At 46.6% G+C, this 24515-nt stretch overlaps 1 protein-coding gene and 1 long non-coding RNA gene across 8 annotated transcripts in view; one reads left to right on the top strand and one right to left on the bottom strand.

Moving 5' to 3' along the window:
• Positions 1 to 24515, bottom strand: part of SPEN (spen family transcriptional repressor) — a 68214-nt gene that overhangs the window by 2735 nt on the left and 40964 nt on the right. For 2 of the 7 annotated variants that reach the window (XM_087755666.1, XM_087755669.1), the window contains 10 exons: positions 21182 to 21342; positions 19760 to 19960; positions 18735 to 18886; positions 16280 to 16405; positions 15614 to 15727; positions 14304 to 14417; positions 12535 to 12635; positions 2116 to 10033; positions 1094 to 1507; positions 22 to 216 (listed from right to left, as the gene is read on the bottom strand). In XM_087755666.1, the coding sequence (XP_087611792.1) occupies positions 22 to 216; positions 1094 to 1507; positions 2116 to 10033; positions 12535 to 12635; positions 14304 to 14417; positions 15614 to 15727; positions 16280 to 16405; positions 18735 to 18886; positions 19760 to 19960; positions 21182 to 21342 (9496 nt within the window). Of the gene's footprint in view, positions 1 to 21; positions 217 to 1093; positions 1508 to 2115; positions 10034 to 12534; positions 12636 to 13795; positions 13904 to 14303; positions 14418 to 15613; positions 15728 to 16279; positions 16406 to 18734; positions 18887 to 19759; positions 19961 to 21181; positions 21343 to 24515 lie in introns of those variants that run through there. The other 5 variants (XM_087755668.1, XM_087755670.1, XM_087755671.1 and 2 more) reach the window with 4 other exon arrangements.
• On the top strand, positions 12654 to 13901 carry LOC148056005 (uncharacterized). Its single transcript, XR_015704403.1, has 3 exons — positions 12654 to 13022; positions 13574 to 13665; positions 13785 to 13901. It is a non-coding gene; the product is annotated as an uncharacterized LOC148056005 (long non-coding RNA).

Below are 24515 nucleotides of genomic sequence, written 5' to 3'. Positions count from 1 at the left end.
CCCCCCGTCCCCACCCCTCACCATCATCCTGCGCGCGACGCCCTCCAGCTGCGAAGCCTCCAGTCGCATGCGCTGAGCGATTCTCAGCGGCGGTCCTCCCTCCGGCGCTGGCAGGGACCGGTGCGCCAAGACGTTATTACCGGAGACAAAGTGGAGCTGAACAGCGGCCGTGTCGTTTTTTAGAGCCAAAAGGCCCTGCCAGACAATCGGGTATTTCTGGAAAGAGAGGGGAAAGAAATATTGAACGTAAATGAAGGAGAGGGGGATCTTAAATCCCGACTGAGCGGCTCGTTTGCCTCCGATACTTTCACAGGCGATTAAGACACCACCGCTTTGCTTTAAGGACTCGGTACAGATGTAACATCTTATTACTCCTCGTACGGGCTTGCGTTAGGTCCTGCTAAATCAGTAATTCAGTCCTTTTTCTTCCAGCTGGCTAAGACGCTTGGGTGGCTCCCTTCATCGTAACATCAGAGCACTTCCCAATCTTTCAGCCTCCCACACAGCGCGAGGCAGAGCGGGGCTGTTACCAAACGCTATTTTCTCCTTTACGAACGGGAGAATTGAGAAACAGCAGCAGCAGGAGAGTTGCTCAAGGTTATACGGGAAATACTCGGCGCTGAACGCAACTCCAAGTTCCTCGTCGGTGCCTGTTCCTCGCTATCTCCCTCCTCCTCAGTCTCCAGGCTTTATTTTCTTTAAATTAAATACACCATCACTCTTTCCTGCCTGTGAAGAAAACCTTCCCAAGAAACAGCTGACTCTAAAAATGATGCAGCACTGCCTGCCTGTGCCTGCAGGCTGTCTGAAACCACGATGAGAGACACAGGGGCTGCTCTGCATTAACAGCACCTTATCTTGAGACCGGGAAATGCCACGTAACCGTGAACACAGCTAAAATTCACCGGGGAGAGTAACAGCCCAGAAAGCAGACAGACGATCGATCGCCTTCTCTACATCCGAAGCATTTGACGCAAGAGAGGTCAGATTTTGGTGCCACAGGTGAGACAAGCTATACAGAACCTGATTATTTCTCCCCGGACGAGGAGCACACGGCTACTCGGCCAGGAGAAGACGATGGAGCGATACTTACCGTCAGAAGCTGAACCATATCCACAGGTCTCTGCGAAACGGGGTGAGGAGATGGCTCCTGTTTGAGAGCGGACTGGGGCTCAGGGCGATTGAGGGGCAGCCCCGGCGGGGCCCCAGGACCCGACGTCGTCGGAATAAACATGGATTGCTTGGGAACCGCCTGAGGTTGGTGCGGTGACGGAAGCTCCTGTTTCATCGAAATGGCAACGGGCGAAGGGTAGGAGGTCTGGCCCGTGTCCGCTTGTGCCCTCTGAAGGTGGACGTGAGGGTCTATCGGTGCCGCATGCCTATTTACATTGGGGTGGTGACTCTGTTCGGGTCCTGCTGCCGGCGGGCCCTTGGGATCCTGGGGGATCTGAGGAGTCTTGCTGCGTACCGGCTGGCTGGGGTGCGAGTGTTCACCCTCCGGTAGACCCTGGGAAGCAGGCGGTGGGGGAAAAAGGAAAGATTTGAGGCCACGGGCATATCAGAACTTGTTCATTCAACGATAAGGCTGCCAGGACACCACCAGATTGCAGGTGGAGAAATCTGAGTGCATCTCCGAATGACCAAACCAGCCCTGCTGCGGCGGTGCCTGGACCAGCCTCCCCTTCCAAAGCCACCCCAGCAGCCTCTGACACCTGAGAGCTGAAACGCATCCCCCGGATCCCGCCCCGAGCCCAGCCTTAGCCACGCCATCCGTCCAGGGATGCCTGACCCACGCGCCACCTCGACGCTGATAATTCTCCCCCCAACACCTCTGCATCTAGAAACCCGTAGGCAGCTTCACACCTTCTGGCTGGAGTCCTACAGTAGTGAAGAAAATGTGTTTTTTTAGCCTCCTCTAATGCTAAGCAGCGTTCAAACCCCATTTCCCAAACAAGAATAGCTCCTCTTGGGCTATGAACTTGTGCAGGGCTTGGAGACTAACCACAGACAGCTAAACTCGGCTTCTGTGGCCCCGCAGAGCCGTGCCGGGGCTTTAATTAGCTCAAAGCGCTCCAGATTTCAGGTAGAAAGAGAAGAAAGGGTTTTATTTCTCACCTGAGATGGGGTCATGCTCCGGGAAGGCAACCCGATTGGCGAGGCGCCCGGGAACTGAGGATGCCCAAGCTGTGCCGCTGTATGGTAATTCCTCATGTCGCCATACACAGACCGATAATCGTGAAAGGAGCTCCCCGCGGGGTGCATGATCTGTACCCCGTGCGGTACCACCACCGGCTGCGTCAAAGGCAGTCCAGGCAGCTGGCTGCTGGAGGGGACGCTGAGGAGCCGGGGTTCGCTGTGAGGAGAGTGTGCCATCTTGCCTTCGGAGGATTTTGGCGTCTCTTTTCCGGGCTGCGGGGTCTTACTGACGGGGGGAGTTTTCACAGCCCCTTCAGGCGTTCGGGATTGTCTCGTTTCCGAGTGGTGCTCGCCCACGGCAGCCATGTGCGGGTGCATGATCATCCTGACGTCCCGGGGGACGTTGTACTGGTCGAGCCTGATGCTCGTGGGGTGCATGCGGTAATCTGGCTGCATCACCAGCACGTCGGACTGAACGGGGGCTGGTCCCCTGCACACCGTGGTGTGGTGGTAGTGCATCTCCTCCTCGGGGGCGTGCTGAGAAGACAGAGGAGGCATGACTATGTCCCGTATCGGAGCTGGCTGGGGCGTGCTGGATCGCTGAGGTTTGATCTCTATCTGGGGTTGCAGAGCAGCTCGGGGGGAGTGGAGCGCTTCCGGGCGGATGCCGTAAGGGATGCCGGAGAGAGGAGGGGTGTTCATTCTCACCTCGCCTTGGGACAGATGGCCCAGGGACACAGTCTGTGTTACACTGTGAGGGGGCATGATAACAGATTGCTCGGGGTGCATGCTGGATATGTACTGAGGAACGGGAATTCCCGGCGCCAACATGACTGGGGTACTGCTCGATAAAGCCGGAGACGAGGTACTGCCGGGATGACAAGCCCGGGGGAACGGTGACGGCGAGTGCCCGCTAGTACGCGGCGAGTGCGGCTCCTGTTTGGTGACCCCCAAGTGGGAAATAGCCCGGTCAGTTGGGGTGCTGGGTCCCGAGCTGACGTGGTTTGCTTCCGAATGCATTTTCCCAGAGAGGGAAGGGTGGTGAGGACTAACTCCAGGACTCAAGTTGGAGGGTTGCAGAGTCTTGGTCTCCACTTTCAGAGCAGCTGGATCGGACAGTTTTTTGTTCACAACCATCTGGTTGTGGACGAGTACGGGTGGAGTGTTTACAGTCTGCGTGAGGACTTTACCGGGCTGAGACGCTGGCGTCTGGACAGAAAGGTGGGATGAGTCGGACTTCTCCAGTGCAGTGCGCTCTTGTTTAACAGAGGAGATGACGGGCGATGTATTATAAGGTTGTGTTCCTAGTACCAAAGAAGAATGGGTGGAAACAGTCCCGTAGCCTGCCGAGGTCTGGGAGCCTTTCGGCGTCGGCTGAGATGGCGTGATAGGTTCCTGTTTAATCTGAGACTTGGATACAGACTGCTGAAACTCTATGTCGACAGCGCTGGCTGGGGGAATCTGGCTGATCTTGGCACTAATTCGCTGAGGGCCTTCCGTCTTCTGCCCCGAGTAACTCAGAAGCACGACACCCTCCGAGGTGTTGACCCGCAGCCCCGGACTGGACCCAGTCTCTACAGGCCTCTCCTCGATAATAGACATCGATCCCGGATGAAACCTACTGTTATCATTTGTGCTTGACCTCTGCTTAAATTTTGGCGAGGGGGCGTTGACGAGACACGTCTGGGTTTGGGGAGCTTGCTTCACCAAGGTGATCCTCGGAGCCTCCTCCAGGTCCACGCTGTGGGGCATCCTGCTTATAACAGAGGTGGCTTTGGGAGCAATCACGGTACTTATCTTTTCCTTCTCGCTGAAAACCGGTGCTTCGGCCACCGGTGGGTCCAAGGCGTTGGTGACGGGAACTGCCGGCTTCTCCTCCGAAACTGGTTTTATGGCCTCTACCGCGGGGTGGAGGGGTGCATCCTCCAAACGAGGTGCGCTCACCGGCTCGGCGTGCGTCGTCGTCACGTGCGTGGAGGTTATGCTCGTTGCAGAGACGTACTTGGGCTCCATGAGTATCTTCCTCAAAGTGCTGGAGTTTGTATCGATATCTGATGCCTTTGTGTCCGGTGGGAGAGCGGGCGGGGGCGTGGAACGGGCACGGGGTTCCTCATGCCTTACCATCCACTCTGGCACCTTGGCAGCAGCGGAGTGAAGTGGGACGATCGTGGCGGGCACCGGGGTGGGCAGCTTGGCCGCTGCCGAAGGGACGGCAGGAAGGGCTGCATTTGGGGCGCTCGGCGGCGTGATGGGCGCGTTCTCCATGGGCGACCGTATCTTGAACCCGCTCTGACTCCCCTCATCGAGGGGAACCGGCGGGGTGGCCAGGTCCAGAGGAGCCGGAGCGGGCGCTTTCGGAGAGGTGCTGCTCTCAGCGACGGCTTCGTGCACAGCCACAACCTCAGCGGCTGCAGCCTTGCCGGTGTCGGAAGCGCTTGGCTCCATTGACACCTGAGCCGCGGTTTTAGTTTGCTTTTCCTCCTTCGAGGCTTCTTCGGGTTTTGTCTTTACTTCGTTGGTGGTGGGCGACTTGCTCTGCACCCTCTCCGGCTCGAAGGCGTTGACTTCAACGGCGTCGCCCTTTCTGCCCGTGCTCCTTTTGCGCCTCTGCCGCGTGGTTTTCTGACGGCCCTTTTCCTTCCGAGCAACTTCAGCCTCCTGCAAGGTCTCGGCCTCCTGCGCAGAGTTGGAAGATTCGCTGAAGCTGACTTCGGCCTCCTTGCTCTCCGTCTCTACTGCCGACGGGGCAGAGCTGGGTACCGGCTGCACCGTGGGCTCGACGGCAGCCTCAGTTTCTAGGATATTATTCACAGCCTGATCAGTCTCTGGCTCCATCTCCTCCCGAGGGGACGGTAACACCATGGGCTCTGCGGGGATTTCAGCCTCCGATTCAGCGGGATACGTTGGGGGTGCAGGAAAGCTTTCCGTCTCCCCAGAAATATCATTGATGATGGAGCCGATGGCCGCTGCCAGCTCCGTTTCACTAGCCTGATGTGTGGGTTTATCTCCTTCCTCCTCCTGACGAACTTCAGGCACATCTGCCGTCGGCTCTTTGTAGGCAGCAATTGACGGAGGAGTTTCGGTGAGCTTTGCGATATTCTCCACAGCCTGCTCGAGTTCGATCTGTTTTGCTAACTGGGCAGCTTCGGGGGACTGCTTTGGTTCCCGTATCACCTCTTTTTCCGTTTCTGGGAATGAATCTTCTACCTCATTCTTAGCAAAATGGGGTGGCAAGATGTCCTCTTTTTGGGGGCTCTTCATTTTGGACGGTGACACCGCCACCGGCTCTGCCTCCTCCTCAGTCGGCCGCAAGGCGCCCTTGACTTCGTCCACGTTGAGGCGTATTTCTACATTTTTGAGACACACAGATGCTTTATCTACGACAGTTTTGGTATTTTTATACCTTCCCCTTTTGGATTTCGTAACCTTTTCTGGCACTGGCTTCTTCTCAATGATCTCAACCGTGGGGATTTCTAGCTGATTTTTCTCCACTTCCAGTTCTTTCCTATCACGTTTCTGCTCGCTCGCTGCCGGCTCTTTCTCAGTGGCTTTTGCTTTATTGCTGTTGTCACCGATGCTCGATTCCTGACCGCTTCTTTCAGCAGCATCTTCAGATTCAGCCGAGGTATCGGCTTTCGGTTCGTTCTTCCCTTTCTTCCCTTGTTGGCTGGTAGCAGCTGATGAGTGACTGTGTGTTAGCTTCTGGGACCTAGGAGACCTCCAGCCTTCTGCAGGCTTAGGAGCTTCCACAGCATCTTTAGTTTCAGCCTCCTCCACCTCTTGCTGTACCGGTTCTGTCTTTATTGGAGAGATGTCTTCCTCTGGCTTACGGCGGGTTTTCGGAGGTCTTCCCCTCCTTGGGGTCGTAGGAACGGTTGTCACTGTTTCCTGCGGTTCCTTTTCCCCTCTCTTCCTGGTGGATCTAGTGACCTCCATGGAGTCCTTCACCGGAGATGGGCCTTCATTGTCCCCCGTGGTAGCGTAGACTGACCGTACGTTTCTGCGCCTAGTCCGGCCTATTGGCAAGCTCGGCTCCACGTTTTCCGGCTCTGCAGCAGAACTAGGGGATTTAGCAGCATTCCTCGAAACCTTCTCCGCCTCCACTTTCAATTCGGAAAGCTTCTGCGTCTCCCCACGAGGAGAGCTCGACCTTTTGAGTTTCTCACGGTCAATTCTTTCGCTCTTCCTCGTGACGGGCTTTTCGGTGACATTAGCTGCAGCCGACTGCACGGGAGTCTTGGAGCGTTTACTCTTGTAGGACTTTTTATCTTTTACAACAACCGGAGGTTCGACTTCCATATCGTTGTCAGAAACGGGCGGCAGGACCTCAGCAGCCGCCTCTACCTTTTGACTCGCACTAGCGTCAGCGTTGGCAGAAGGCGGAGGATTTTCTTCTTTAGGTTCAGCAGCCTCATCGGACTTCTGAACTAGCTTGGAAGGAGGTGGAATCAACTGGGGGGCTTCAGGTTCTGGATCTACACTGATGTCTAATGAAGCTCCAGGAGTAGGAGGCTTGGTATCCAAGTATGAAGGATGCTCTGTTGCCACAGCATCTTCCTCCGGTGGCAGGGTTGTAGCAACAACTTCTTTACTAGCTTCTACGACTGGCGGGGGTTCGGTTTGCTCGGGTGGTTCGATTTTGACAGGAGCAGCAAGTTCAGGGAAAGGTTTTTGTTCCTCTGTTGTAGAAGCAGGTTCAGACGTTTTTTCTTCTTTTACAGAAGCTGTTTCCACCGCTACCTTTTCGTTTGCTACCTTCTCAGAAGCAACCGGTGCTGGTTCCTGCGGTAGGACAGCAACCGAAGAGGGAGCAACCGCTGAGGAAGTTTTATGTTCTGGTTCTTTACTATCAGGAACCGTTTCTGGTGTTTTCGGCCGGTTTTCTTTATCTTCCTGTTTTTCCACTTCTTTTGGTTTCTGATCTTTCTCCTTTTCTTTCTGCTGCATTCGTGTTAGTTCAATAAATCTACTGTGGAAGAGAACCACCGGTTCTTGCACCAAATCAGCCGCGCTGTTAGTCCCATCGGAGGAAGACTGTCTCCCATACAATCTACCAGAAATGAAGTCGAGATCATCGTCTTTTCTCTCTAAATGCTGCAGGCGCTTGGAGTCCTGTTCAAAGATTGAACTATGCAAAAACCGAGAAGCAAACAGTTCCTGTCTCTCTTGTTCCTCCTCTTTATGATCTTCTTTCTTATCATCCAGTTTTCCACCTTCTGAATCGGTCCTGATTTTTTTCTTTTTCATATACCAAGACGGAATTGGTCTCGGAGCAGAGTCAACCTTCTCTTTGTCTTTATTGTTTCTAAAACTAGCAAATCGTGAATCCCAGTCTAGAAAGGACCAGTTTTCTTCTCTGGACGAAGAGAGAGATTTAGCTCTTTCAAGCAAGGCCTTTGTGTCTGGTGTGATTGTCTTGTCCAACGCAAAAGAGTAAAATTTGTTTCTTTCTAAGGAACTTGACAGTCTTTCCTCTCTTTCACGTAACTTCTCTTCTCTGTCCCTTAATAAAAAAGACAACCTGGAACTCTCTAACAAGGACGAGGCTTTCGGGGAATGGGGCTTGTTTTCGCTGTCATCATCCGAATCTGAAGGCACCTCCCCGGGTTCCAGGTCTCGGACAGACCGCTTGCGTATGCTGTCTCTTTTGACGATGCTGCTTGGAAAGCTGATATCAACTCTACCGGGCTCCTGCTTCACTTGTGTTTCCCACCTACTCGAGTCATCTTCAGAACTCAGCACGGATAGCTTTATTTTAGCCATTTCTGCCATCTGCTCCCTTCTGCTAGAATCGTAAGGATTAAATTTCAGTGAATCCTCCCTCACAGTCATGTTGGAGTATGAAAGACCCTTTTCTTCTATTTTAGGCGATTCTTTGGTTTCCTTTAATGGCATTAGCCTCGGAGAATCGAGCGTGTCGTCGTCTTCGTGGAAAGGGAAGTGTCTGATACTAGGGGAACAGGACGTCCTTTCCGAGTCCTCACTCACCTGACGAGAACTTCTGTAGTTTCTTTCTCTTTTAGTGCTAATTTCAAAGTCAAACTGGTCAGTCTTTTTCCTTTTACTTGGTGGAGAGTCATCGGTGACATCTTGCGGAGGTTTTCCCACCTCGTGGACCAAGCTCCGTCTTTCGTATTCATCCACGTCTTTCTTTGGACTGCCGAACTTCTCAGACTTCGCTATCTCCATTTCCAGCTGCTGTTTTAACCTGCGACTTTGCTCCATTTGTTTCCTGTAGCTTTGCGTGTGGTCGATGTCAATGCCAATTTTCTCCTCCGTATCAGCTGACTGAGGTTTCTCTTGGCCAAGTTTATGGTCAGGTGTGTCTTCAGGAAGACCAGAGTAATTCTTCCTTGCATCTTCTCTCTCTGTTCCCTGGTCATCTAGTAGCTGTACCTGTTTATGCTGGGGTTTTACTGGATTCAGTTTTTTAGAAGAGAGTTCCTGAACTTCCACCGGTTCATCGGCTGCGTCCATTAGCCTCGCCTGCAGATCTAGGGTGGGACGCATGCCAACATTAAGAGTCTCCTGAATTTCTTTGGGACTGGTAACAGGAATAAGTCTTTCCAGTTTGAGCTTTTTCGATTCCCTTTTAAGCATCTCCTTCCTCAGGGGTTTTCTCTCCAATTCTCCTTCCCTTAACATTGTCGCTTCTCTAGATGAAGCCGTTGCATCAAGCTGCTTTTTCAAAACCATGCGTGCATCTTCCTCATCTTGGCTGCTTCTTTTTACTTCCAGTTTTTGCCTGTCAGGTTTCAGATTTGCATCGGCAAAACGTCTTTTACGAGCCTCCAACTTGTCTAAATCTACCGCGTTGGCCCCCTCAGAAGTTTGCTCTGTCTTCAAGTGCTTTTTGGGTTTCAGTTTTCCCTCCTTATCCACCACTTCTACGTGACTGGCAAGGGCTTTCTCTTTTTGTACCTTGGTTCTGACAGGTTCCAGTTTGGACTGATCAGACTTGGTTTGCTCAGCTTGAGATGTCTGTGTTTTTTGTTCAAGAAGCGGGGACTTCATAGTGTCGTTATCAAGCTTTGCTCTCAGTTTCTCCAAAGCGGGCTGATCAATAACTTTCCCTTCCTTTTCTTTTACTCGGGTCAACACAACGCAGGGCATTAGTTCCAGGCGGTTTTTAGCTGTCCCTTCTTTGTCACCTCTCTCTTTACTTTGTTTACTATTGCCCTTCAGTTTTTCAGGGCTGGGCTCTCTCTCATTCTCTTGATCCGTTTCAGAAGACTGAGAGCTGGGTGAATGGATTTTTGCTTTCCGTTTTTGCTTATCGGTTTTCTCCTTTTCTAATTTTTCCGGCTTCTCCTTTCTCACCAAGCGTTTCTCCTTGTCGACCCTCTCCTGGTCGAAAGCACGCTCTTTCTCTGTTTTTTCGTTTTTTGCATAACGTTCCACGCGGGCTTTGTCGAGCTTATCGTATCGTGGAGGAGACAAAGAGCTGCAGCTGCCACTGCGATCCGATGACCTGCTGTAAATCCTCCTCTCCGAATCGCTCTGCAGCCTTTCCGATTGCGAGGGAGACGCTCCAGGGCTCTGCGGACGCCTGGAGTGCGTCGGACTCTGGCTCCGTTCAATTGGTCTCCGTTCGTGGTCTCTGTCCCGATCGGATTCAAACCGTTCCCTCTCCCTCTCTCTCTCCCGTTGCCTGTAACTGTACTCCCTTATGTCCTGCTCGTATGGATCGCCCCTGTAATCCCTGTACTCGCGTGGGTCGTCGTAGTATCGTGGGTCATAGTAGTCTCCTTGGTAGGGATCCCACTCTGCGTAAAATTCTCTGCCTCGAGCTGGGTATTCTCGCCGAGGATCTTCAGGATACGTCCCTGGCGTCCGAACAGTCTCATAGTAAGTACGATCAGGGGCGTATTCGTAAGATCCTCTTCTTTCATCTCTGCTAAATATAAGAATAAACAGATTACTATTCCTTCTCAACCGACGTACTGCGTTAACACGTTCTTTGCTATGTGGGGGAATCATTTTATGATAATTTCTTTATATGATAATTTCTTTATATGCGCATCGAGGCAACTGTACACAGCTGCATACAGAGATTTAGCAACAACGAATCGGCGCGCAGTGGATTAAACGCTTTGTTAGCTTATCAAATACCGTATGCAGTTAATCGGTCATTTCGTGACACCTCTGCCAAGTATCTTTTCGCCATCCTCACTGCTTCATTTTTGCCAAATTCAAATATTGCATTAAATTGAAGTAAAACCTACACTGCACCTGGACACCCACGCGCAGCCTGTCAGGGTGAAGACCGCCCCGTCTCAAGAACCTGAAACCCACCTCTGAAAACATCAGTCAAGTCAAAACCCAAGGCTGGAACCTCTCCATTACTAAGCAGTAAAGTGCTAATAAGATTTCTTTTAAAATGCTAAACTCTGTAAGTGATCATTTAATTCCAAAATTAGCTCTTTCGCTGCATGTGACATGCTGACGTTGCCTATTTACAGACCAAGTCAACAAAAAAAAAAAAATCAGGTTGTTTATGAGAGCGGGTGAATTCATGGGCAGCATTCAGCAAGTAAGTCAAGCAATTAGCGATATTAACTCAAATACCTCCAAACGGCAAAAATAAGCCATTTAAAACACTCAACATGCCTCTCTGGCAGAGGGGTGGCATGGAGCTGGTGCTCCAATTCTCCACCATCACAGAGTGTTTTGCATACTCCATTTCACATACGTTTATTTGGCTTCACAGTTTATGTTTTATGTTAAAAGCTGACAACTTCCACACTTTAAGAAATGTACAAAATTGAAAACGGAACACAAAGAAACAAAACATGGAAGACAAAAACCCCATTCTGCAAGTGAAGTGGGACACTGTGAAAGGCGGCTGTGAAGTTAAAAAAATTAATCATGGTTTTTGGCGTTTTTTTTTTTTTCCTTTGGGTCCTATTTAGACTGGCTACAACTACGACCTAAGAGAACCTGGTTAGTGCAGATCTTAGCATGATTGCACGGGAGTGTGAACTGCCAGGAGGAGCTCAGAGGAGGACTAGAAGATGCAGAATTACAAGGCTCACTGCAGAGCTCCCTCGATCACTCCGTGATTCATTATTCCTAAGTATCTCGTAATGACTGTGTGAGCATAATGACAGAAAAGGAAAAACAAGACTAACGTGTACCCAAGTATCACGTTGTTCCAGAAATCAGTGTTCTGCTCTGAATTATTTCACGGTGAAGACAAGCCCAGCTGACTCCTGTGCGGTAAAAGACATCCAATAATGCACTTCTCTTTTCTGAATTTGGTGTGGTTCAGAGGAAATTATTACTGACTGCTGGCTGGCACATCACAACATCCGGCAAGGACTGGGGAACGCACACATTTATTTCCATTATGCAAATCCTGATTGCCAATTTCTAAACCCTCCTTGCTTTTAAATCTGGCAATTTTGCATAGATGTTAGACCAATCTATTTTGCTGCAAAAAAACATTGAGTTCATCTAGCTCACAGATACAATCAGTGTCACGCTGGGCTTATTCATAGGTAAACCAGAACCCTGACAATTAAGCCAGCCTCCGAAGGTAAGAGAAATGCACCCACACAAAAAGAAAATGCTTTTCTTTTCAGCCTTCACCATAGTCATTAGTAATAAAAACATGGATGTTTATTCAGCCACCGGAGAAAAAAAAGCACAAAATGCGGAGTGCTTCTGTGCCAGGCTGCTCTCTGCAGAGGTTAAGTGGCCACGCAGGGGAAACACAAGCCTTTGCAGCATGTGCAAAACGGCCAGACACCGTCATGACAGATGCTGCAGAAGGCCGTCAACACAGAACACATTTCTCATGTCAAATAGACAAAAAAAAAATGGTAGCCTCACTTGTATTTCATTATTTTATCAAGTTAACCAACTAGACTGGTAAAAAGGGGTAGGTGGAAGACCAAATTTTACTCTCGGCTCAGCAGATGAGCAGCAGTAGTTTATCAGACTGTATATACACCCGTTAACATACACATTTCTCTTGAGGCATTACAGACAAGCTATTCTTTGCAATCCTGAGAAATGACGAATGACTCACAACTGTGTCCTGGAGACCCATCACAGTAACTGGATACTAAATACACAGAGCACGCAGACAGCCGAAACCGCCACCTAAGTATGAATTTCAGTAACCAGCTACACTTCAGATGTGTGATATCCTGTCTGCTTTCATCTGCACGGTTTAAGTCTGACCACCTAAACTTGTTTAAAAAAAGAGATATTGAAAAGGTAGAAGACATTAAAATATGCTAAAATGTTGTTAATAAAACTCTAAAAAGAAGGATAAAGTTGAGAGGATTAGAAACAACTGTTCGTTTAATAATTACGGCATGAAGAAAGTTTAACTGCACTTAAGATGATGCTGGAAAAGTAAGAGACTGTAATAAATATATTGATACATGCCTTCTTTCTGCCAGCATTTCATAAAAGTCTCTGATATCTTGACCCGTTTTCTCCATGGAATGATAAAATGCCAACTGACTTTCTCGATTTGCAAAGTCCACCTGAAAAATAAAGGATAAATCACGTTCAGTGAGAGAAACATCCATTTTGACAACATTTCACTGTCTGCTGCAGAGTCTGAAGGTGGGAGCAGAACTGAAAATGGGGATGATAATATTTAACAAAAAAAAAAAAGTCAAACGCTTCTCAGGACTGGCCCTACGCATCCCCAGGAATAAAGACCTTTCTCCCGTAGCTCAGTGCAGCTGCGTGGAGCTGTATAACTACCTCCTTACTGAGCCATGTTGGTGTAGCTGCCAGACCAGAGGCTTCTGTTCAGTAAACCAGCAGGAAAAACACACATTATTATCGTGGTATTCATGTTTTTAATACGACGACTCCAATTACAGTTCCAAAGTCCCTTTCATCTCAACGCAGTGCTACAGCAGGTCAGTATTATTAATCTATTTCAGGCTCCACATTATTTGCCCGGGGTTATACAGCAAGGCAACAGCAGGGACGGGAAAGGAACCAAGCCTCCTGAATTGCAGCTCCCTATTCTAGCTACTCAAAGAGTTGATGTTTTCTAGCCAAGGCTGACAATATTAAGAAGCTAATGGCATAGCTGATGCAAAAAATTAAGGATTAGAATGGATTTAACTACGTGTATGCTACATAATGCAGTATTTTTAACATTCCAGTTCCTCTTTTTTTTTTTTTTTAAATCAGCCTAGACATCTGTATAACCGCAGCCGTGGAGCACAGGCCTACATGCGTCATGGGTGTTGCTTATTCCAAAGTCGCTAAGTAGCAAGACCCACAAACACAAATACGAAACTTTTAAACGACCACACATTTTATTGCATATAAAGGCTACTTATATTCAACCACCACGCTTAGAAACTGCAGTATATCCAACTCCTAACCCCAGCGGGTGTGAGGTTGCTAGGTTAATACACCAGATGAGAGATCATGCTTGAAATCATTACCCACTCTTTAGGAGAGAAGAAAGGAGGAGGAGGAAGATAATTCAGAGGGTTGGCTGACACCTCGCGTCCCCAATTAGTGGAACTGATGGGACAGTCGTAACAGGTATTACCACATTCACCCAAATCCAAGACATGTAAATGTTAAGTGTTGTTCCAGGAAAAAGTACTTTCTGTTTTTTTAAGTGGTGTTTTTAATTATTATTTTTAAAAATCTGTTACAAGGAAGGAGCTACCGTTGCAAGAGCAGACTGCACGCTTGGGCGGCTGTACCCCATGACTACGGCGTGCAAACCACCGCAGATCGCCTCGGCCAGGTCAAGAGCTGGGACATCACCACGGAGCAGCTGAAATGCAGCGATGTGTTATCCCGGAGGAACTCACGCCCTCAGATTTCACTTTGCTAACATGAAAACAGACAAAAGTTTGCCTTGGATTTGGGTAAATGAGGTACTAACACGGACACCAACACTCAGGAGCTGAGAGAGACAAGTTCAGTGAAACAAACGGCAGAATACTGGAGAAGGCTTTATAAGTAACGGTTCAAGATACCCTAACATCTTGATAAGCCGAGTATAAAAAAAAATAGTTTCAGCCTTTGATATCTGGGACATATGTGTCCCACTAAGTATTCCTTTTGACTGGCAGTCTGCAAATGCCAGCATTTAAGGGGTAAGGCCTAAATACAATTTGTTTCTCTCTTTTTTTTTTTGTTTGTTTTGTTTTGGAGGTCATTCTGCACACCTTAATTTTATTCCCACCGATTTTCCTCCCCTTGGTCTCTTTTACAGCTGCTTGTGCATATTCAATCTCATTGTAGAGAACCAGGGCCATGCCTTTTAAGCGGTCAAACACCACCTGTAAAAAACAAAAAAACAAAACAAAAACCAAATAAGAGCCTCATCCACAGGACTTAATGTCAGTCCCAACAAAATCCTAAGTCATGAGGATACCAGTAAGAAAATAATTTTTAGCAAGGTAAATTTCCAGGCTTTTCTGATGAGGCGTATTGTAATGAAGAGACAATAAAAGGACACGGGACTGCTTTGAATTGTGGATATTGTGGCTTGAGGTATATTATGCCTTTATTTTGTTTTTCTGTATTTTACTTTTAGTTTTTTTTCTTTGGTGACTGAGTTTTACAGTTTCTCTTTGTTTACTTTTAGTTTTTTGAAAAATTTCCAATGTGTTTTAGGGGGGAAAAAAGGTAAAGGGAACATTTAATTCCAAAATGGAAACGGTTTTTGTTATCACAGTCTGCAGTACCACTCGTCAGTTGCTAAACGCCCAGTTTCCAAATATTAGCTTCCTTTAGCAACATCAACTTATTATTCAAGCAACAACAGCTACAATAAAGAACGTCAAAGCTGCAACACAAACCCACAAAAATCCTTTAAGGAGGCAAGACCCTGATCCTGCGAAGATTTACACACGTTGCTTAACTTTAAGCACATCAATGTCCGACAGAAATAGATGGGACAACTCACACGCTTAAGTTTAAGCACGCGCATAAATCTCTAGCACCGACCCACGGCGGGGCAGGTAACGTGCTCCCACTGTGTGATACGGCTATGTTGCACGATCATTGACTTTCTCTCTTCTTTCACGTGCTTTTGTCAGCGTGACTATCCTGACTGCTTTTAAAAAGTCTTTTTTTTTTTGGACTGATGAAAAAAAAATATAGTTATGTCTAATTATGTAATTAGCATGCATGAGTGTAACTACGTAATTAGACTGCTGTTCCTCCAATGTTAGCCTTCTAAGGAAATTTTGTTGGGGAGAGACTGTACTGCACAAGAGCAAGAGTTTCCAATACTCATTATCTCGGCTCATTTGAAATACTTTTCTTTTGTTTTCAAAACACCAGAAGCGACTGCTCTACGTATCGGATCAACAGGATGCAAAGCTACAGAGCCCTGTCGGCCAAATTACACCCCAGAGAGAATTTCTCTACCTGAGCTATAAAGCCCTGGACAGTCGGGGTTGAAAGGACAGGATGGGAAGAAAGGAAGACAGTAACAACTTCAAACCACACACCAAAGCCTCCCACCTACCTTTACCACAGGCCCGTATCGGCAGAAATGTCGAGTTAAATACTGATCCGTAACGTTTGTAGAAAGACCATCTAACCACACGCAGTTTGTAGGCATGCTCTTTCCAAAACCCAGCTGAACACAAAAGGGCAAAACTTCCATCAGTACAATTCACAAGCGTTAAACTAAGTGAACAGAGCACGCCTAACTAAAGAGTTATTTGAAGAAAGCTAGTCATTTGTACCCGTTTTCTAAAATTAGCATCTTGCACAGGTGCAAGCAAGACAAAAATCAAATAGCACTTAATGAAAATAATTCTGCATGCTTAAACAAATACAGTGTTTGACAACATTTGTTACTTCTACAATTTGAATGCTTCTGAAAAGTGACAGGTTGACAGCTCTGGGGACTGACAGCCTCTGTTGATCATCAGTACTGGTACAGCACGGCCTCGCCAGACGCAGACCTTCAAGGCCAGGGAATGTCAGCCTCCAAGTCTACCCAATCCTGGGGCTCCTTGCCGAGACAGCCAACAAAAATGCTGATTAATCCCAATTACGGTGGTGGTGGAAAGCATCACGCTCTAATCTGCCCTACGCATTAAAAAACTGTGCTGCTGCAAAATATCCTATGATGCTGTAAACAAAAGTAAGAAGAAGGATACAGTCCATGGGAGGATTTCTTTACCTTGAGCCGGTTATTTCCAAGATATTCCCCATCCATCTTCTTAATTGCTTTACACACACTTGCAATATCACAGTACTGCAGGAATGCATACTGAGGAACACCGTTCACTTTTTTAATGTCGATATCCTGGGGAAAAACAAAACAAAACAAAACAATCGACAGTCAGCAACAGGCCAAAAAGGACACTCAGCGGTGTCAGTTAGATCTAAGCGGACTTTGTTTTGAGAGACACACATGACACAGCAAGCGCTCTTTAATTAGTATTTTCTTCAGAGAGAGGATTTAAACAATAGTTGACAGTTAAGAACTTCACTGTTCTGCTGTATCTCATTCAATGGCAAAACCAAATCCTTACTGACGCGGGGAAAGCTCTTCATTTAAAATTCAACCCCGCAGAAGTAAGCCTGACCTGAGCAACAAACAGTAGCTTTCATTTGGTAATATTATGTCGAGAAGAGACAACTTGGAATCAAAGAAATACAGATTAATTTTCACTCGCAAAGGCTCAAGAGAAAACAACTTGCTCCGATCCTCAGTTCTGAGCCAAGAGGCAAGCGGGGTTTCTTTTCCAAATAAACATGATCCATCCTGTTCCTAGAAACACAAAGTGATGCTGGACTCGTCTCTTGAACCGACTTGGCACTGACAGGGCAAAGGTAAAAAAGATCCTTAACTTCTATCGCCGCTGGTATTTGACCCCAAGCCACCACAGGCCCATTCAAAAGTAAGCGCAGTCACGAGAAAGCTATGAAAGCCTAATAAAGGCTGATTTTAATCAATTTAAAAAACCCAGCGAGCTTGGAGTTGACATTTGGTTAACATTCAAGCTCAGCACTAGTACTGGCAAATGTACCAAAAGTATTATGATTCATTCCGAGCTGAAAATAGAAGGTGGAGTGTTTCGTTTTATTTGTTTAAACAGCACAAGTTTCCTTTATGAGCTGCATGCCAGCGCCAGCACAGGAATTTAAGCACAACCGTTCCAATATCCAGGACAGACTAATTTCATGGTTAATAAATTTAGGGACAAGGCAGCGGTTTGATACGGTCTCACCCAAGAGCTCTTTATCTGGGAAAACAGAAGTAAACAGGGAGATTTACACAACTATTAGACTTCTATAGCCCTGGCCTAATGATTTAAGTGGAATATTAATAGAGGACTACATTTCCAAGAGTCTGAAGTAGCACTATTGCAACCGTGGCAAATTACTACTTGACCACTCACCCTGGGCAAGCAATTCCTTCTGACAGGCAAATAAAATATCATTACTTTGCTCATTACCCATCGGGAAGGTTATAAAGCTGGTTCCTTTTGCACCTGAGCTTGTTAAGTTCTCATGGAAACTGTGCAAGGTAGCAATGCTGCCAAATTCTGACCGATTAATAAAGTTGACAGGACAGCACTATTTCACAGAAAAGCCAATTTACAAGACAGCGCACTACCTCTGATAAGCATCTTTATCAGGACAGCTCTGCTGGTGTAACATTAGAAAAGGGTTTGAGCCACAGGCACCGCGTGAATTCATAAATCAGTGTTGATGTCAAGGATGCAGCAGAGGCCGGATGCACAAGAGCTGGCAGACATCATAAAATGTAAATTTTATATTTGTCCACATCGTATACGGAAGCACGCCTCCCCTTCTTTTTGGGGGGAAGTACGTATGGGGTTCCTGGTACGTGTGACTGATACCTCAACGGTTACAAAAATATTTCAGAGCACAATGATTAAGGCACGACGTGTTCATAAGCAGCCACAGCTACCAGCGAGTACAGAAACTATCAGTGCTGAAGCCCAGATTCAATTAATTAAACTGATCGTGGATAGTTAATTTATTTTTCTGGAAAATTTCTCTTAAATGCAATATTGGTACGACTCGATAGAAAGTGGCATGAGGAGAGGAGAGGGGGATGGCTGCTGCTCTCTCTCGTTCAGATACGCCTGCTCAGCTGAAAGCCCAAATCCCACGTGTGTCATCACTAACCCATCTGCTCCGCGCCTCTTCTGCCCTATCGTCAGGGCACAGGCTGCGATAGCTGATGGCTACTTCCACACGCAGCAACTAAGCCCTTTGTTTCAGAAGTCAACAGGAAACTGAGCCTTCAGAGAGCTGTACCGATTCAACATGAAAATACCACCAGGCGTATTTACACCCCAGCCGCCTGGTTAGGCTTTCTGCAAACACTCTGAGCTAGCAGAAGACGCCTTTCTGGTAAATGCTCCTAGGGCTGTTTCTACTGCTAAGTTATCCCCTCAATACACGTGTGCTAAGATTCCACTCTAAATGCAAAGAAAAGCTTTCAGATACATTCCAGCAAGATGAATGACTCAGATTATTGTATAAAGACTGAATTATCTGTCATCAACATTACGATTTACTACTGCTCGTAGCGTTTTACGGGTCTGTACAAAATGAACGGGCAACGACACCCTACGCAGCACAGAGAATTCACATACCACTATTCCACCAAAGCGCTGAAAGATGTTGCGAAGGTCATGGTAGGTGGTTGTTTTCTCCAGGTTGCCGATGAAGAGAGTTCTTGTTGCTTTCGGGTGAAACTCATCTATCCTTTCATCCAAAGGACGAAATTCATTCTCGCTTTCTGTTTCTAGAAGCAAAAGAGAGGAAGAAATTTGTAATGCACAGAGGTGTTTTTCATGTGGGTTTGGTTCACGTCGATTTGTTTGTTCAAGGCTACTTCCTGATGAGCAGATATGATCTGAGCGAGAGTAACCAATGTCTTTGACAAAAATATGCAGCACTACACTTGTGAATTGTGTTATTTAGATGGAATTTGAAATCTCTGCATCACACCACCGGGTGAGTGCCGAGGAATTTGAGCATCCCCAGGTGAAAAGCAGCTGCATACTCCAACTGCTTCTCTAGAAATTTTTTCTTTTAACAAATATTAATGCCTACCACGAATTCAAATAAGGCTTCGCTGTACTTCAGGGGGAACAGCACGTGGAAGAAGTCTGTTGTCACAGATCAATTTTTAAACAAGCAACTAAGTACAGACTGACAACCACGTGCTCAATGCTACGGTTTTCACTGGTTGGTCATTTGGGCTATGCTGCCTTAGCCTCAAAAATGCAGCCATCGTTGGCTGTTTTAATTAAAAGCAGAAAAGCCAAGCCTTTGAGGACTCGGTGATATGCTTACACCACCCACTGGCTTCTGCTCTGCTGAGACACGGAAGATGAGATTGTTTCTTCCAGCAGCCAGCAGATCCCACTGTTTTGAGAGGATGGCAGATTTCCTTCTCTGAGGTTTCAGACTGGAAATCTCTCCCTCTTTGACCGAGGAGCATCCACTCTTCTTGCTCTGGAATTTATTCTGGCGTATTTCACAGTTTCTTTAAATTATGTTTCTGCAGAAAGGCAGTTTTAACATTTCTCCCTCCTATGCTGCCTCTTTACAACCGCCCGTGAATACGCCCAGAGCGGTCAAGTGTCCGGTGCAAGAAGGGCATGGACCTTACCTGGTCCTATCCAGGCCGTGACCTCAATCTGCATGCCAAAGAAAAGTTTTCCTTTTGAGGCATTTAGTGCTTTTTCCTGGTCCTCCTGCTGTCGGAAGAACACCAGTCCATACCGTTCCTCAGAAGCCCCGTGAATCTGCACCGATGTCACCTTTCCGTACTTCTTGAATTCGTGGAAAAGTCCATCTTTAAGGCTTGTATCTAAACCAACAAATAAACATTAGTACTACTAAAACACATTTTTTACCAATTTAATGGCACCATAAAAGACATGAAGAAATCTGATCTTCCTTCTCAAATGTGACTGCACCCCGTTTAACCTGGATCTCAGTGTTCACAGAAGTACCTTTTTAATTTTGGATGTTAATTTTGCCAATGCCAAAAGCTTCTGGCTGATCTTTCTCTTCGCCTTGATTTTTAAACGCAAGAAACGACACACGCAAGGTTTTACATTGCTAAAGCTGGCAGCGTGTGGTTATTACTTCTAAGAGACATCCAATTTGTCATGAAGAAGAAATAAACAGTGTTACTTCATTAATAATCCCACATGAATACTGCATAGAGCAGTTTTCCAAAGCTGGGATGAGGCACCTGGAACGGAGATCAAAGTTATACAGCCTTCAGGTCAGTCAATTCAGAAAGACAACTAAGCAGATCCGTCAGATTTTGCAAAATCTGACTCATGATCACACAATCTGCCTGGGATCTATGGGGTATTTACCTCGGCGTCGTGTCACTTCAAGGAATATTACAGAAATAAAATCTATAGAAATAATATTAATATTGTGAGGTATGCTGCTCACCAAGTTAATACATTTTAATTCAACCAGTGCCTTTGTACCCATGAATTATGTTACAACCGTTTTACAAATGATCCCATGCTGTTTTTTGCTGTGGGATCTCTCCTGCACTCAGCACAGGGAACAGAGAGTAATCATGTGCACTCCTCAGCGTGCGGTTTCTTGCATTATTTACCATGCAATATTCAATGCCATTACGAATATGCTCATGAGTGTTGTACAGCACTCAACGCTGCAAGAGAAAACCCTAAAGTTTTTGTATTAAAAAAGAAACTGAGGCATAGCGAGAACAAACGGTCCAAGTTCTAAGTGAAAAATTTGAGATGCTTCAGGTTTTTCCCTGGGGAAATCCACATTACTGTTCAAAGCACCAGCTCCAGTAGCTGTAAGTACTCAAGCCTAGGGACTTGAGCTAGGGACCTGCAAGATTTCTCACAGATGGTCACTAATTAAGCAATTTTCCCACCGTCACACAAGAACCAAGGCAGAAGCAGAGAGAGAATCCTGTCCTCGGAGGCAGCACAAGGCTGCCATGTCAAAGACATGATAAAGTTTATTTAACCGGTCCCTAACCTGCTTCCTATTCCCTTTTTCCCTGTTTCACTTTCCCAAGTGAATTTACCTGTTGAGCGCACTGGAAGATTTTGAACCTTGATCCCAAAACTTTTCCGGGGTTCATCTTTCTCCAGAGATGGAATCAGCTGGGACGCGGGCGCTGGGATGGCTGTCGACTGAACTGACCGCGCTGGGGACTCGTCGCTCGAGCTGCTGCTGGAGTCACTGCTGTAAAGGGCATGAAGGAAAGGACAGATGAGTGCACAGAGATGCAAAGCGACCAGAGGACACAGGTATTTTAATCAGAAAGCAAAACATCAAGAGTTTTTGTTCATCTACAGGCCCTTCTCTCTCCTTTGCTTGAGGCAGAAAATCCAGTTTCTGTAACGCGGCCCAGTTATACATAGGAATTTAAGTCATTCTACAAATATTTTCCTACAAAGCCCTCAGAGGAGACAGTCAGGGAAACGGAATATGGGTAAAATGTCAGACAGATCCTGTTACGCGCCGTGACAATAGCGTAGATTTAATTAAGTGTAATACAATGTTGTATCAGCTTAGGAGCTGTGTGGGAAGACTGGAGAAATACAGAGAGGGTACACAGGTCTGCTGAAGCCTAAAAGTCCCTCCCCGCGCTCTCACGTACAAAAAAGAAATATTATCGTGCTCTCAGGCGTCGCTGTCAATCCGAGTGTCGACCCTAGAGCTCTCCTTATTGCCTCCTGCACATCTTTTAAAAAAGATCCGTACCTCTGACGATACGAAAACCTCGTGCGAGAAGACCACGGCAGGTTTTTGCTCAAGAATAACCTAGGCAACGTACCAACCAGCGAACACTGCCTGCAAGCTCAGCCTCAGCGGCCAACTTCAGGGTATGAAGAATTCAGACCCCAGAACATCTTTTATAAACAATAATTACGGCAGAACAGGGTTTGCATATTAGATCATACAGGGAGTCAGTCTAGTCCACCGACTCTTGACGGTGCACATCGTTAGATGCTTCGCAGGAGAGTAAGAAATACAGAGAATAATGTTATTAAAGCTTGCCCAGTGGGGACACGTCATCTTCTTCAGTGGCTGATTTCTTCCCTGAGGCATGAGGGCTTATAACATCGCTAAAAATAATTTTGTCTGACATAACCCTGGAGACTCTCCTTCTCCATTACACGAGCAGCCTTCTAAAAAATTCTGCTGGAATTTTAACTCGGAGGCTGGAGGGGGGAGATCTGCCACGTACAAAAATAACCCCGTCAGTTTTAAATTTGCTGCTTTCGATCTAATTTTTCTGCTCCTCTCCACATCAGAAAAACGATAAGCAAGTTTATCTTTTTCTAATCTTAAAGTATTTCGTAGGCTTCTTATATTCCCTCTTTACATTAAACCATTTAACTTTTTCTAGTCTTTTCTCGGGGAAACCATTTCAGGCTTCTAATCATTTTCATTATTTGATTTTGTGACCCCTTCTACTACACTCCTTTTTTGCGAGAGTACAGTTTATGTAATGCCAGGGTAACAGCGACAGAGTCATTTTTCTTAAAACATTCCAGAAAAGTGTTTGGGGTTTTGTTTTTTTTTTTCTTTCTGAACATAACGAGAGCTGTGGCACATTACTAAAAGCCCCTGGGCTCTGTCCCCATTATATTTGGAGGCGCAGAAAAGGAGGCAATCTCTGTCCCAAAATGCTTACAAACAATCGAAGGAGGATATAAAAACACACCAGACCAAAACAAAACCAAACAAAAAGGTCACAAATGCAGAAGTAATAATAAACATGAGAAACTCTCCTCCCACTCGCACCCTCCCCTTGCAACCCTCCCGTCCAGTTGACATCGAGCCGCTTCACACGTCGGTGCCTTTCCCACACACTCTCCTCCTACTCCTCCGTCCCCGGAGGAGGAAGTTCAGCGTCGCTTTGGGAAAGGAGAGAAAATAAAGCCATGCCAGAAAAGGAGGGAAAAACGGAGCCCTTCCTCCTGCCCTCCTCTTCCGAGGCAGGCTCTGCGATCCGCTCGCCAAGGGGCAGCCGCCCTGCACCACCCAACCTGGTATGGGATACACAATCATGTTTCCCCTTCCCAATCTACAGTCCCTCGTGTTTCTCAGCTCTGAATTTCCTACCACCAAGATGCCCGTTCACGGCCTCATTTTTCTTCCAAATTTGTGAACCGTCTTTCTTTCTGCCTCACCTGCATTTGTGCCACCTGCTTTCATGCCCTCCTCATTAATAAACTATTTCATTGCTACAAGTGAAGCATGCTGCAATTCACTCTTCATCTTTCGCCCATTTATCCCATCCCCTCTGCCTCCTACCCTTCTGCTAACTCTGGCCATGCTGGATCACCTCAAGCCCTCATTAAATTGAAGATCTTCTCTACAGCATTTTGGGAAAAGGAGGACAAACCCGGCCCCATGTTAACAGGCCTTCTCAAGGGGTAACATCAGCAATCGCCTACTACTATGAAATAAACCGTCAAAGAGAAGAGAAACTTAGTTTAATACACAAATATAGTCAGAGAATGTGTGTGGGGAGAATCTGAAAATAATTCCCAAGCTGAGAGCAGTACTGCGTGGTTTACCATTCCCCTGGGGAAGGCTAAAATAAGATTTTAGGGCTGCAGCAAGCCTCTGCCCCGTACGCATTTTTACTTTCCCTTCTCACGTCTTGATGCTGGGTATTATGATCAACTACGTACTTCCTCAAGCATTTTAAATATTCTGCTTTGCTAAGATTGTATCTTTTAAGTAAGAGGCAGCATTGAATTTCTATTTAAGCAGTGCTTTAACATGGGAACAGGCTATTTTTAGCTTTTTTTATGAGAATGTTTAAAATATGGAACATGCTGTTAAAATCACAGCATTCCACTGGGAAAAAAAAAAAAAAGATATTCTCCAGGTAACACCACAAGACGTCCAGGCGATGAAACAGCAGCCTAACAGGGCGATAAATTCTACAACAAAAGTTTGAATTCCACGCAACTTTGGGAAACAAGGATCATGCTGATTAATTTCCACTTCCCCAGGGAGTTTTAGGGATACGCTTCCCTAAGCAAATCAAGACTTTCTGAGACACTGCAGAAAAAAAATTCATTATTTCCTGACTCTGTTTTTAGAAAGGGAAAAAAAATGGTGGCAAGAACAATTCCCCTTTCTTTAGGGAAAGCCTCATCACTTTTCCAATTGAAGAGACATGGATGTAATAATTCAAAAGTAAGTCAAAGGTTTTATGTTCTGTGAATAGGAGAATGATGGAAGAGTTAATTATAGCTGCTGTGTCATCCAGTTATAGCACACAGCAGAATCAAAATAAAGCATCTGACAGTGAATTATGTGTAGTCTCAAGCAGAAAAACAGAACTCTCTTTCAACTACCCCAGCTTTAAAAAATATACAAAACTAAAGCAC

This window comes from Nipponia nippon, unplaced genomic scaffold (genome assembly GCF_047370975.1).
Source record: "Nipponia nippon isolate SJK-2023a ecotype South Korea unplaced genomic scaffold, ASM4737097v1 scaffold_19, whole genome shotgun sequence".
NCBI lineage: Eukaryota > Metazoa > Chordata > Aves > Pelecaniformes > Threskiornithidae > Nipponia > Nipponia nippon.
This window is presented reverse-complemented; position numbering and strand designations above follow the sequence as displayed.